Source organism: Podarcis gaigeae, assembly GCF_964106915.1.
Source record: "Podarcis gaigeae genome assembly, chromosome: 9".
Lineage (NCBI taxonomy): Eukaryota > Metazoa > Chordata > Lepidosauria > Squamata > Lacertidae > Podarcis > Podarcis gaigeae.
The window spans coordinates 50,496,034-50,510,115 of NC_139685.1; the positions used below are offsets into that span (position 1 = coordinate 50,496,034).

Consider the following 14,082-nt stretch of genomic DNA (forward strand, 5'->3'; position numbering starts at 1 on the left):
GCATCCATGACTGATGACTGTACAACAACTGGAAGGCCACAGAGTCCCTGTCTCTGACCTAAACAGAAACCAGCTGCACAAATATAAGATGAGGGACACCTGGCTTGCCAGTAGTACATGTGAAAAGGGTTCTTAGTAGGCCACAAGCTCAACAGCGTGATGTATCTGCAAAAATACTAAAGCTATTCTAGGCTGCATCACTGTATAGTGTCCAGATCAAGGGAGGTAATAGGCACCATTCTATTCTGTGTTGGTCAGACCACACCTAGAATACTGTGTCCAGTTCTGAGCACAACAGTCTAAGGAGGCTATTGACAAGCTGGTGTTGGGTTTTAATTCCCTTCAGTCCCTGCCAGGGTGATGAATAGTCAGAGTTTATTAGAGTTGAGGAGCAATAATATCTGGAGGGTTACAGGTTCCTAATTTAGGTATTTTGTTTTTGCTTTCTGACATTTTTTATTCTTCTTTCATTGAACTGTTGCACTATGTTTACCGATTTAAATGGACTGTGAAGGGAAGAAACTGCTCACCTGCCCCATATATATACGAAAGCAAAAATATATATATATATATATATATATATATATATATATATATATATACAACCCCCAAAGCCTGATTCACTATGGTCCAATAAACTGGACACGGCAACCTGCTGTTCAATCAGAAATATATGTATGATTACTTTAAAAATTCCCAGCAAGTGTTACTGTGATGGTCAACTGCTAAATGCAACCAGACGTAAAAGACTGGGGTGGGGGGAACCAAACATCTTCAATAACTACCGTATTTTTCGTCCCATAGGACGCACCGGCCCATAGGACACACCTAGTTTTTTGGGAGGGAAATAAAGGGGGGAAAATCCTTTATTTCTCCCCCCCCCCAAAACCAGGTCGGGGAATCCAAACCAGGTCGGGGAACAGCGGGATGGTGGTGCTCCACCTGCCCGCTGTCCCCCGAGCTTGTGGAGCTGGCGCTGGGGAGAAGTGCACTTCTCCCCAGCGCCAGCCTCCAAACCAGGTTGGGGAACAGCGGGATGGTGGCACTGCGCCTCCCCGCTGTCCCCCGAGCTTGTGGGCTGCCCAATGTCTGCCCAAAGCGCAGGGCGCTCTGCTTCAGCGCTCCACGTGCTCCGTGCAGCAGGCTGCTATCCGCAGCCTAGGGAGCCCTTCTAACTCCCGAGGTGTGGTGTCTGACTCAAGACTGAAATTGTCACTACATTGAAAAAATAGGATACACTTTCTTATATTCTGTATATGAGATGCATATCACTTGCCTTCCTTCAGTGCTAGGTAATATCTACAGTATTATGAAATACAGAACTGCACTAACAGGATGCTAAGAAATACTAAGGGCTCATAAGAGCAAGACTTCAGTTCTTGATTGAGAAAGCACCAGGGAAAATAAAAAGGTTGGGAGTAGGGATATGGATGTCATCACAACCTCTACAGTGAGCCATTTCAGCTACATAAAACAGTTATTAATAGAAGAACCTTTATTTTGTTTGAATAGCTCCCAAGGATTTAAATGTCAACCAACATGGGCTTGCTGATGCTTTGCAGACCTTCAGAGGATGTTAGAAAACCATGATCAATCGTGTTGAGACAGAAACATATTCTTGAATGAAATTAACAAGGTATGTGCTTCATACTTATAATGTTTAATATATAATCTGTAGACCCCACTTCTAATAACCTTTAGGTCAGAATGAACACAGGAAAAGGAAATGTGTTGTAATAAATACCATTGGATTTCAAAATTACATCCTTTTAACCGTATAAATTCCAGATATCTCAGTGAGAATTATCAAATCTGTCAATATCATGAGTGGGTTGACTAGTGTATTTTGTCTCTTAAAATAGCAGCTGAACTGTTTCACAGGAAGTATTTAGCTGTTAGTACCTTCATTCGGACGCAGGTGGCGCTGTGGGTTAAAGCCTCATCGCCTAGGACTTGCCGATCGAAAGGTCGGCGGTTCGAATCCTTGCGGCGGGGTGCGCTCCCGCTGCTCGGTCCCAGCGCCTGCCAACCTAGCAGTTCGAAAGCACCTCCGGGTGCAAGTAGATAAATAGGGACCGGTTACCAGTGGGAAGGTAAATGGCGTTTCCGTGTGCGGCTCTGGCTCGCCAGAGCAGCGATGTCACGCTGGCCACGTGACCCGTAAGTGTCTCCGGACAGCGCTGGCCCCTGGCCTCTTGAGTGAGATGGGCGCACAACCCCAGAGTCTGTCAAGACTGGCCCGTACGGGCAGGGGTACCTTTACCTTTACCTTTACCCTTCATTCTTTCCCCACAGTTCAGAAATACTGTTTCTGTCTGCAAACATCAAGAGAGAGGGGGAGCTGTTTGGGACAGCCAGCTGCAAACTGCATTATTTTGCTTCCAGAAGACATTGGGACAATACTGTGTCTTGATTTAAGACAGTGCCATTCAGTGTCTTTAAAGGAAAGAAATAAGGGTGTCCAGCTGCTGATCACACCAATGAATTCTCCCCGATTTATTTTCAAGCTGTGTGTGAGAGAGAGAAAGGGTAAATGCCCTCCCCAAAAATATTCATGGCAGTAGTTTCCTCCTCCAATATTTGGTAGCTTTCAAAATGGCCACCTCTCCTGTTCCTTCACCACCCAAAATGGGTAGCAGAACAAGGAAGGCCATTTTAGCTCAGCTCTTGAATATCCATCTCATTCTCATAAGTTTTGTTCTCTATATTCAAGGGTGAGGAAGCTGTGGAACTCCAGATGTTAATGAATTCCCATTAGTCCCAACAAACATTGCTAATAGTCAGGGATGATGGGAGTTGTAGTCAAGGACACTGACTGTGGGGTACAGTGGGGTACACATGTAATGGGCCCCAAGCCAGCAGAGGGCCTGGACTCTTAGCTTTATTTTTAAGTAAGTACATTTGTAAAGAAAGTTAGAAAGCAAAGCATGGAGGCAACCTTCTAAGGCGGATAAAGAAAATTTGCTGTAGTTAAGGAATTTTAATCCTTGCTGCTAAGCAATCAAATGAAGGGAGCGGGGCCTCCAGAGCAGCAGAAAAATAGGCAAAGCTTGCTGGTGGTGGTGGTAGACTGAAAGTGGATGAAGAAGAGTCTGCCTCTGTTTCTAGAATATGTTTGTTTAGGCACTTTCCTCCATGTTCAAATTATCTCATACACTCCTCAAGAGAATTGCCTTGTTGTACCCAAAATTGATAGTTTAATAAAATTTCAAAAATTGGAGCTCAGTAAATGGAAGAGGAAAATATACCTTTGGGATGAGAAATGTGATCCCTGACGAGAAGTTGTGGAGGGAGCTGCCCTCTTCCTTTTTTTCTGTTTTTGCTCTTTATATCTGAAACATCAATACATTTTTTTTTACTAAAAAAAAGGAGGAGGAGGAAATTTGCAACAGCCCACGCAATTATTTCTCAGGACACAGATCTTGGCAACTGAAACACTTCAGTGATCTGGCCTACATAAAATGTAACAAAAATAAGAGCCATTCCGTTTGAGAATTGCATACTGCGCATACAAGAATCCTAACAGAGCTAGGAAGGCTTTGTCATGCCAGGAGATTCTGTGGCAAATTTTGCTCAGTCGTCAAAGTGATGGGGGCATGAGAGAGATCCTTGCAACATTAAGGCTAAACCTAGATTTAAAAAGGCATACAGTTGAGATGGCTCTTGCAAAGCTACAAGGGACTGCTAGATACTCATATCGGAGCGGGAACATAAAATGCAAAGAAAGGAAATAGCTCCTATTTTTCCCATTTCCTTTTCACTGATTATTTCAAGTTTTCATGTGGATTCCTGCTTTTAATCAGCACAAGATGTTAAGGCATAACTAGGACATACTAAAGGCTTGCATAAACAATACTGCTACCGTACCAATGCTCTTAAAATGTAATTTACTGCATTCTCAAATGCATTAAGACTAGGTCACTTCACTGGTATAGCAATACCTCCACCCACATGCCTCCTCCCTGTAGAGATGCCATGCTAGTGCAGTAAACTATGCCTCAGTTGGTTCCTATGTTGCTTGAATTTGTTTGGATATGGTGGGGTGAGAAATGATGACAAAGGCAACACCTGCTACCTACATTTCAGAAATATTGCCTCCCAACACCTCCACAGTCTCAGCCCCCATTGCATTCTAGGTGTGAAATCCATGACCATAACTATGAGAAGTAACTGAAAGATGTGTTTCCTTCTTAGTTTGCGGTGAAGAGTTAATTTGTGTTACTCTGAGTACAGTTCCTAGCTTCCAGATCCGTTTTTGCATTCTCTTTCTGCCTATTCTTTCATCTCCCAAATATGCATTATGTACAATGAAAAAGGTGGTGGTCCTTTCCACTGGTTGTTGCCAGAAAGATCAGACATTCATAGTCATTCTTTTTATGGTGTATTTATGATTGTTTGTGTTCATGATGCTATTGGGCAGACATGAGATCTTACAGCTTCATTTCCATGGAGGGCATATCCTGTAATCTCCTGCTGAAATCCCCAAAACCTTTATAACACAAATATAATTCTAGTTTATTTTTGTCCAACTTTTCTCATGGTAGAGCCCTTCTGGACATCAGCATTTAGTGACACATAACTAAAGCAAAATAATCCACAACTAATGAACTTTTTATTGTGTCAAGAATACACAAACAATAAAACACCAGACTGGAGGGGCCCCATGAAGAATGAACCCAACCAACCAACAAAGAAAACATTTATACTAGAGTAAGATTTTATGGACAGAGAATGTGCAAGAAATGCCACTGTCTTGGTCCCTTCTTATTGGTTCAAGTTGTTCATCTAAGTGATACATTTTTTAAAAAATAATAAATTTCAAACATGACCTGCAGATGACACTTCTAAAGTTCACCAGCAATTCATTTGAATGACAAGTCATGGCATCAATGATCTTTCCCATTTACTAATCTTAGTGGCTTGACCTGATGGAGAGGTATAAGCACATTCAAATCCTATGCTTTCACCATGTCAGTATAATGGAATTACTTGCCACTTATCACTATAGTCAGAAGCTTTAAAGGATTAGGTGCTTGCCTTGTGAAGTGAAGGAATCTGGTACAGGAAAGTTGACATTATCAGTGCATGGAAGCAGGCTATGCACAGTGGATCTTTCTAGCTAAGTAGTTGGTACCTTGTGAACTTTCTAGTTGGCCTTCTCTACTGGGGCTTGGCTCAAGATAAGCTAGTCACTTATTTTAAGCAGCTGCCCAAGGCCTTTTTCTTCTGGCCAGCCTGACTCCCAGGGAAGTTGTTCATCAGGATAAGAGGTTCCTGCATCCTGGAATCTATTGTGACTGCAAACATCTGAATTGGACAGTCATCTAAGAGTGCATTGGGGTCATACAGTGAGGATTTTCATCCTACGTTGCCTAGGGTTGCCTGCCATATTTCAATAACTGAAAGTCCAGACACAAAAGTTGTTGAGCTTTTTTGAAGCCATAGGAGTTGGCTCCTATGGATGGCAGAGAAGCACTCCATATAAGTGCCAAGTGCCACGTGTCCCATTTCTGACTTCTTTGGAGAATACTAATGCAGAAATAGCAGTGCTGTTGCCAACTGCTGTCAAGGATTGGTCACCATCAGTCAACATCCTTGCCCTCACACCTTAGCAGATCCCAAATGATTTGTACCTGTTGCATTTGCCGATTGTGAATAAAGATGATTTCCAAGGAATGCTTCAGAACACTTCTTCTAGTCTCCCAGAGATGGATTGTTGCTCTAGGCATAGATTTTCTCAGAATTTATGTGCATCAAATGGGATCTTGTACAGACAGAAATCAGCAAGTTGATTTTTTCCAAGAGCAACCTGCCATTTTAAGTAGTTGTTGGCTTAATAAGCTAAATAGCTCCAGGAGACACACATGCCATGATGATTGCATTTGGTAAGAGAAGACTATGCCTATGGGCCTCTGTGCATCAGTGCCAAGATGTGTCATCCTTGTGGTCTGTGTGTTGCAACCCGGAGTTAGTCTCATTGCTGATGATAAGGGGCAGCCGATCTTCAAACTCTGCTTTTTTAAAGAGCAGCTAACAAAAACAAAACTCAGTTGAGCTACACAAACATCATTTGATTGACAAGATAGGTATTTCTTTGCAATATATTGCAAGCAGTGCATAACATCTCATGCCCCTAAGCTATTTTCAAACTTTAGAAAGCCAAGAATAATGATCTGGCATTGTTCCTGAATGAACTGAGCCTTCAGCTCTAAAATCTGCTGTAACTTTCCCAATTGCCTCTGGAAATTATAGAAATACTGTTCTTATGGATTGGAGTTGTATCACAGGGTTTTCTTTTTCTTTTTATAAAGGGGGGGAGCATTCTAGTATAAACAACTGCAAAAACTGAAAGAGGCTGAAAACCCTTAGGGGGTTTAAGCATTTGTCTGCTGATTTAATTTCTTTTGATTCATTGGGCTGGGGAATGGGGCCCAATTCTTTCTTTCCTTTTTCTTTTTTACTATTGCGTTCATGGGGGGGGGGGGGAGAAGTGCCCAAAGCGATTAGACTTCATGCAGTTCCCAGAATTTTCTGTATCATCCTTTGCGAAGCAGAGCAGAGCCTGGATTAGATTGTGACACGATAGAAGGAGCACAATTTAATTGTTTCATTAATACAGTCAATTGCTCAGGTCCTTTTAAGGAATTGTGGCTTGACTAGCAGTTCGCACAGACCTCGAGGGCCTATAATGGAAAGAGAAAGGAAAAACTGTGCAGAGAGCCATGAAGTGTGCTTGTATCACACTGGGGGCTGTGTGCGCGTGCACACCTATACCAGAAAAAAATGAGGCATAAGCTACCCTTCTGTGTCTTTCTATTTCATTTATTCCTGGGATGTTCTGCCATGGCTATTTGGAGGTGTGCTGCTCACACCTCAAATAGGCAGACAATTAACAACTGGTTGGTAATCTGGTTAGTAATCACTCTAGTCTGCCATGTGAAGCAGACAAACAGCTGCAGCAGATATGCTGTCTGGGAAAGTCCTTCCCTCCAGCAGACCTGCTCTTGCCTAGGGGTGGACAAATCTGCAAGTTTTACCGTCTCGTGATTCACTTTGCCCCGTTTCCCCATCAGTTTGCATAATTTTATCTTAAAGGTCTGCATGACGATTTGCATGCCTTTGAGGTCTCATTCTCCTAACGCAGGGGTCCCCAACCTGCGACCCATGGGCCGGAAGCAGCCCACGGAGGCTGTTTAACCAGCCCATGAGCCACCCCCGAACTGAGCCGCCTGCTAGGCAAGTCCCTGCGCTCTGTGCTAAACCGGCACAGCACAGTGCAGGGACTCTCTTCCACAGCTCCGGAAATCACTTCTGCAAATGCCCAGATGCCAGAAATCACTTCTGTGCAGGTGCGATTTTCAGTATCTGGGCATGCGCAGAAGCGATTTCCAGCGCAGCAGACATGCGCAGACACGATTTCCGGCATCACACTGCGCTGATCTGGCCCATGGAGGATCTCCATGGGAGTGATCTGGCTCATGCCTGGTAAGCCTTGCTGACCCCTGTCCTAACGCATGCGGTTTCGTATGCAGCCCTTGCCCAAGATGCTTTTCTTTTCTTTTTTGCAGGAACTTTTCCGTAATGTTATGTAGTCAAGTGTTACATTCACTAATATAGGCATTTTGGAGCACATGTATTGGTTGGGAAACTTCATCACAGGGAGGGACACGGGTGGCGCTGTGGCTAAAACCTCAGCGCCTAGGGCTTGCCAATCACATGGTCGGCGGATCGAACCCCCACGGCGGGGTGAGCTCCCGTCTTTTGGTCCCAGCTCCTGCCCACCTAGCAGTTCGAAAGCTTTATAGCGGGAAGGTAAACGGCGTTTCCGTGTGCTGCACTGGTGCTGGCTCGCCAGAGCAGCTTCGTCATGCTGGCCACGTGACCCAGAAGTGCCTCCGGACAGCGCTGGCCCCCCGGCCTCTTAAGTGAGATGGGCGCACAACCCCCGAGTCGGACACAACTGGCCTGTAGGGGCAGAGGTACCTTTACCTTTACCTTAAGAGCAGATCTCCTGAAATGAGTTAACCCTGTTTCTTGAGATCAGGACAGAGTACCCTGTTGGAAGCATGCAGTGGTTAGAGTGCTGGACCAGGACCTGGGAGACCAGGATTCAAATACCCACACTCAACCACGTGGCTCACTAGGTAACCTTAGTGAGGTTACCTAGTGCCTCAGCCTAATCTGCCTCAGAGGGTTGTTGTGAGGATGATTTTGGGGAAAGTATGACACTGGTAGATTATCTGTAGATGTGAGGTCTCTTTCACAGTTGTTCTGAGAGAAGTCAGTATGCGCATAGCTGTCAACATTTCTCTTTTTTTAAGGGAAATTCTCTTATTCCGAATAGGATTCCTCACAAGAAAAGGGAAAAGTTGACAGCTATGAGTGTGCGTCCCTTTTATTTTTCAGAAATAAATGAAAAAGTTGCCCTTTTAAGGTGGCCTTTGGGAAATAGTTCACCTCAGGCTTTTCTGTGCTGATCCATTTACTGTTCCTTTTGTTGATCATGCTTTATTATGGATTTAACACTAGGATTTTAATATTCTGCCCTTTGGCTTAGATTTCATTTGAATGAAGTTCCATGTTGTTGCAAGGTAGAATTTCTTCTTTTATTTGACTGTAAGTAGGGCTAGCCCTACCAATAAGCAGAGAGAGGCAACTGCCTTGGGAACAAATGACAGGGGCAGCACATGATGGAGAGCAGCAGAAGCCCCTCCAGCTATTCCTCCAGCCATTTCTGTCTGTTGGAAGCCAGTGGTTTATGTGCCACAGCCCGTCATATGCTCCCTAAACTAGCCTGCTGCCCTCAGGTCCACTTAAGGATGCTATCCCATTGCCAGTGTTGAAGTAAGACTCAGCTGCCAAACTACTCATGGAATAGCAGGAGAACGTACGATCTTCTCCTTTGCCTCAGGAACCAAAATGTCTTTGGCTGGCCCTGACTATAAGTATCTGCTCTCTACCCAACTGTATGCTCTAGCTTTCCACATTGGTGTGGCTTGGATACAGAGCCATACAGCAGCAAGACACCTGAATCCTCTGCACAGTTCCATGTTGAAGACGTGTCAAAGAGTGAGCCAGCAGTAAATCACACCATTCAAAGTTGGTGTTAACTCTTTAGTGGCAAAACATGATCTTTACTTGGCTGAGTGTCAGGTCTAATAAGTACAGCAGCTCATCTCTGGTTTCTGAGACTGAAAGTCCCTGCCTTGCCATAACGGTCTAGGTCTCCTCTCCAGGTCTTTTCCCAAGCAATTGGAGACTGAGCCTACATGCAGCCAACCTCTCCTCTCCTCTTTTCATACCTCTTCTGGTTCTGGGAAACAAGGCAAGGAGGGGAGCTTGTTGCAGCAGGAGGTGGAGACACCTGTGACTCTTCACCAGCCTGACTCCTCGCTGCTTCTCCTGCTTCAGCATCAGCTTCAGCTTCTGATTCTGGACTTCTCTCTGCCACAGGCTCTCCCAGCTCAGGAAGCCCTGTTGCCTCTTCAGCTTCCAACACCTCTTCTGCCCAGTCTTCATTCTCTTCTCCCTCTGACCACTCATCACCATCCCACCACCAATCCCCTGGCTCTGAGCCTTCTTACCTTGGTGGTTCCCTCCACCATTCCTCTACATCCAACCAGTCCATGACAAGCCATGACAAAGTGCAGGTCCCCAGAAAGTTAGAGGGCAGCTTCTAACTACACTCTAGTTAGAGTTAGAACTCTAGTTACATTCTAAATACACTCTAGAGAATTGTGACAGTGTACTCATCAATGCCATCATGAAATGCCAAGTGCCATGCGTGCAATTGCAAATACATTGGCAAACTGCAGATGCTTGGGTCTTGCCCCATTTCCTGTACTGAAGACCTATCTTTTCAACACCAAACCATTTCCCTGAATGCATGTAATAAACAGATTCATGTTATATTCATTTTTAAAGAGGCAAACTCTTTAAAATAAAGAGAGATCAAATATTTGCCCAGAGTCTTAAGTGTAAGTCTAGGGCAGAAACAGTGACTGAAGCTTGATTTCCTAAATGCAAGAATGCCGCCTTAACCACAAGCAAATCCTTCCTCTTAATACTACTTGACAATTATTTAAGAGACTACAGACACCTAAGGGAAGCACTAGATCATTTAACCTTTTTATGTCTTTTCTTAAGCATGCTAGGACATAATTACATGATTAACCAAAATATTCTGGCACTTGATGGGTGAAGGGTAGAAATGGAACCCCTCATCCTCCTGGTATATTTCTCTTGTTTTATTTGTACTATTTTTAAAATACCATTTTTGAAGTAAAAAGGAGACTTCCTTTACACCAATCTATTAGCATAATACCTTCATGCCTGAAGGTACTGTATGTCATTGCAGTGTGATCAGACTCTGACACTTCCAGTGCTCCAAGGATCCGTGACAGAGCTGAATGAAAACCTAAAAAAAAATACTTGGCAGGAATAGTAAGAACACATAAAACCTGCCAGCTGTCAACGATGTAAATGGTGATTTTTGTTTCACTTTTTTAAAAAAACGAATTAAAGCAGGATTGAAACCTTTCCAAAGACAGCATGTTTGGCCTTGCAAAGGAAGAAAAATGAAAGAGTAAGATTTCCCACCCCCTCTTCTCTGTTGGCAGTTGCACCGGAGAGGGTGTTTTCTGGTAGAACTAAGGTTGGTCAGAAGTACACTCATCTGACAAAAGTAAAGTAAAACAATTGGAGAATGAAGAGTGTTGTCATTTAATAAATAACTGGGATCAACATACCTTGAAGCCTTTCAGTCTGTTAGTGCCCATCATCAAAGACATATCCACATTCATGTGTATGCTGTGCTGGCCATAGCCAAGTAGAGGATGCCTAAGTCAAAATATAGTATCTTGCTTGCTAACTGTCATGCTTCTGCTATGATACATGATGGCAGAAGTGCTAGATCTTGATGGAAATGGAATGTGGGTAACTACCCTAGAGGTTTATTCCTTTTCTTCATTTTAGGACAATTCACAAAGTTTTCTGTTCTTTACATGTGGCTGCATCATACATGCTAAAAGTATAACATAGAAGACTTAAAAACATGAGAGATAATCAGGGATTTTTCCAGAACTCAGTACCTCTCAGGTAGGCACCATTGGCATTATAAGAGAACAACACAGGCGTTAGTGGTGAGTTCCGGCACCTCTTTTTCTAGAAAAATAGCACTGGATATAATAAAATGCAGGTCTGATATGGATGCATATTGGAGGACTTTTCCACATGGATCTCAGTAGTATCTGTTTATCAAAGAATGCTCTTGGTTTATACATGTATCTAATGAAGTGCAAGTGACCCTGATTCAGATTTCATACCTCTGCCCCCAAATGACAATGGAATCCCTTGAATAATGACAATTTTGCAATTGTTTACTTGGGTGGGGGGTGGGGGTGGTAAACTGCCATGACAAAATAAGCATTATTTTGATCTTCACAAATGGTGGGCTTTATGAGCGTATTTTGGATGGTGATAGAAACATGTAAGGAAGCTTTTTCTGTGGTGGCTTCCCATATATGACACTCCCTGCCCTTAGAGGTTAAATTATCTTCCCCTTTATTTGTGTTCTGATGGTAATTATAAACAAGCTTCAATTGCTGATTAATGTATTGATTGTGGTACTGCTTTTTTTTTGTTTATTATTCATTTGTATTTTAAAAGTGGGAGCCACTTTAAGCAACTTCTTTATGGAAGTGAAAAGTGCGGTACAACTCTGAGCCTGGCTTCGGCTGGGGAGGGCAGGATATAAATAAAATTTTATTATTTTACTTATTATTATTAAAAAATTAACCATCACCACCACCACCACATTTGTTTTCTTAGTGACCTACCTTGTAAATATTTTAAATGAAATGCAATATCACAATTATTTATAAATAAATACATAAAATAGCAAAGCCTGAGACAGAGAATTGTTACATGTGAAACAGTTTTTCTACCTGGACATTTAGGTATAATAATATAATTTTATTATTTATACCCCGCCCATCTGTGCGAGTTTCCCCAGCCACTCTGGGTGGCTCCCAACAGAGGACTAAACACATAATAAAACTTCAAAATTAAAAACTTCCCTAAACAGGGCTGCCTTCAGATGTCTTCTAAATGTCAGATAGTTGTTTATTTCTTTGACATCTGCTGGGAGGGCGTTCCACAGGGTGGGTGCCACTACCGAGAAGGCCCTCTGCTTGGTTCCCTGTAACCTCACTTTGGTGTCCAGGCACTGGCAGAGGAAGAGGAGTGCGAGGGGAGCATACTGCCCCTGGCAGCGCGATCCCAGTGGGGTGCCATAGTGGCTGCCCCCCGCCCCGCTGGGCGCCATGCCCCCAGAACATGCACCAGCCCTGCCCCCACCTGTTCTCCACCCCTGGTGAAGTTCCGTCACTGTGTCCTGGCTGAACGATGGAAGCCAAGGCCATTTAGGGCTTTAAAGGTCAGCACCAGCACTTTGAATTGTGCTCGGAAACATACTGGAAGCCAATGTAGATCTTTCAGGGCCAGTGTAATATGGTCTCAGCGGCCACTCGCAGTCCCACTTCCAGTAAAATGAAAGCAATGCTTTGTAACACTTTAGAATGGCCTGTTGCCTTGTGGGGCGGCAAGATTCCTTCATGATCAGCTACCTTGAAATCAAAACCATCCATTGAGCATTATAAGGGTTAGGGTTGACTGCTTTTGGTTGATCCTCCCTAACCCTCTCCATCACCAGTTTACTACCCATGATTTGGTGTCAGGGACATCTAAAAAACCTGTTTCAAGCACAAACAAGCCCAAACCTCTACCCACTCTTTCACAACTGAAAGACTAAATCATTAGCTGAAGATACAGAGTGGGCAGAATATTTTTTTTTATAACGTTGAGATATATTCTCCTTTTGAGAGACATTGTTTTGCGAAAAGAACAAGTTTCAACTTTATTTTCTGCTTCCATGAAACCAGAGGTTATGTTTATTTAGAAAGCTAACATTTATACGGCTTATACATTCACAGCAGTTCAATGCCAAAAACCACAGGCCTAAAATGACTCTTTTCATTGCTCTGAAGGTTTTTAACCTATAGCTGTTTTTACAGGAACTGGATATTTTTGAGCAATTGCTGCTGGTGGACTTAAGAGCAATCATAGCACCCTGTGCCATCATTTGCAAAGAGTTGCTTGAGGAAAGGGATGTGCAAATTAGCCCTCAAGCTGTGGCGTGTTTTCCAGACTTTCTAAAGAAACATTTAATAGGCTGTTTTGAAAAACAAGAGGAAATAACAGAATCATAGATATGGAAAGGACCCAAAAGTTGCTAGTCCAAATCCTCTGCCCAAAGGCAGAATCCAAACATTAAACCCATGGTTGAAAAAGGTGTCTGTTATTCCTTTGATACTATAGAAGCGGGCGTGTGGAGAAGCAAAAACAAGTAGGTTGGGGAGAGTAAACTTTCCCAAAAATGTCAAAAAGGAAGTTGATGAGTGAAGAGGGTCAAATCACTCCAAAATGCTTCAGAGTTGTTTAGAAACACAATTTTAGAATAGAAGTTCAGCTGGAGATCAGGAAATGTATCCTAAGGGCCAAGATGATGCTGGTTTGGTTAACAAGCAGAGTCAAAGAAGAGATTAGAGGCATGAAGAGTTCCATAAAAAAATTGAAGGCCTTGTCTAATGAGGAGAACAAAAAGGAACACCAACTTGGCCAAAATAATTAAAAGCAGACAATGTGGGATGGTGAAAAAGAATTTGAGGAGCACATTGCAAAAAACTTAAAGACCAGCGCACACACACAAATATATCTGTAAATACGGTAAATTAGTAGTAGGATACTGGCAACAGGGGCAGTTGGAATCTTGGATGACAAGTAAGTCAAAGGGATGCATTGGAGGATAAGGAGATTGCAGGGAATGAATTATTTCCATCTGTCTTCACAGTGGAAGATTTAGGGCAGATCTCTATACCTGAACTAACTACTGCAAAAAGAACATATGACAAACTGAGGTAAATAGTTGTGGTGAGAGACAATGGGGTAAGTCTTGTCTCACATATACTGTGGTACCTCGGGTTACATATGCTTCAGGTTACATACGCTTCAGGTTACAAACTC

The 14,082-nt window shown here is 43.1% G+C and overlaps 1 protein-coding gene and 1 long non-coding RNA gene across 4 annotated transcripts in view; one reads left to right on the forward strand and one right to left on the reverse strand.

Annotated features, from left to right (window-relative positions):
• The window catches only part of LOC310852477 (uncharacterized protein), a 131,560-nt gene that overhangs the window by 77,679 nt on the left and 39,799 nt on the right, over window positions 1-14,082 (reverse strand). For all 3 annotated transcript variants that reach the window (XR_014568112.1, XR_014568113.1, XM_083756066.1), the window contains one exon: window positions 3,249-3,332. Coding sequence is in view for 1 of the 3 variants with exons in the window: in XM_083756066.1 (XP_083612192.1) it covers window positions 3,249-3,332 (84 nt within the window). In the remaining 2 variants the exon portion in view is untranslated. The remainder of the gene's footprint in view (window positions 1-3,248; window positions 3,333-14,082) is intronic.
• Window positions 1-14,082, forward strand: part of LOC310852549 — a 99,247-nt gene that overhangs the window by 14,264 nt on the left and 70,901 nt on the right. The window contains exon 2 of the long non-coding RNA XR_014568250.1: window positions 1,513-1,636. This is a non-coding gene — a long non-coding RNA (uncharacterized lncRNA). The remainder of the gene's footprint in view (window positions 1-1,512; window positions 1,637-14,082) is intronic.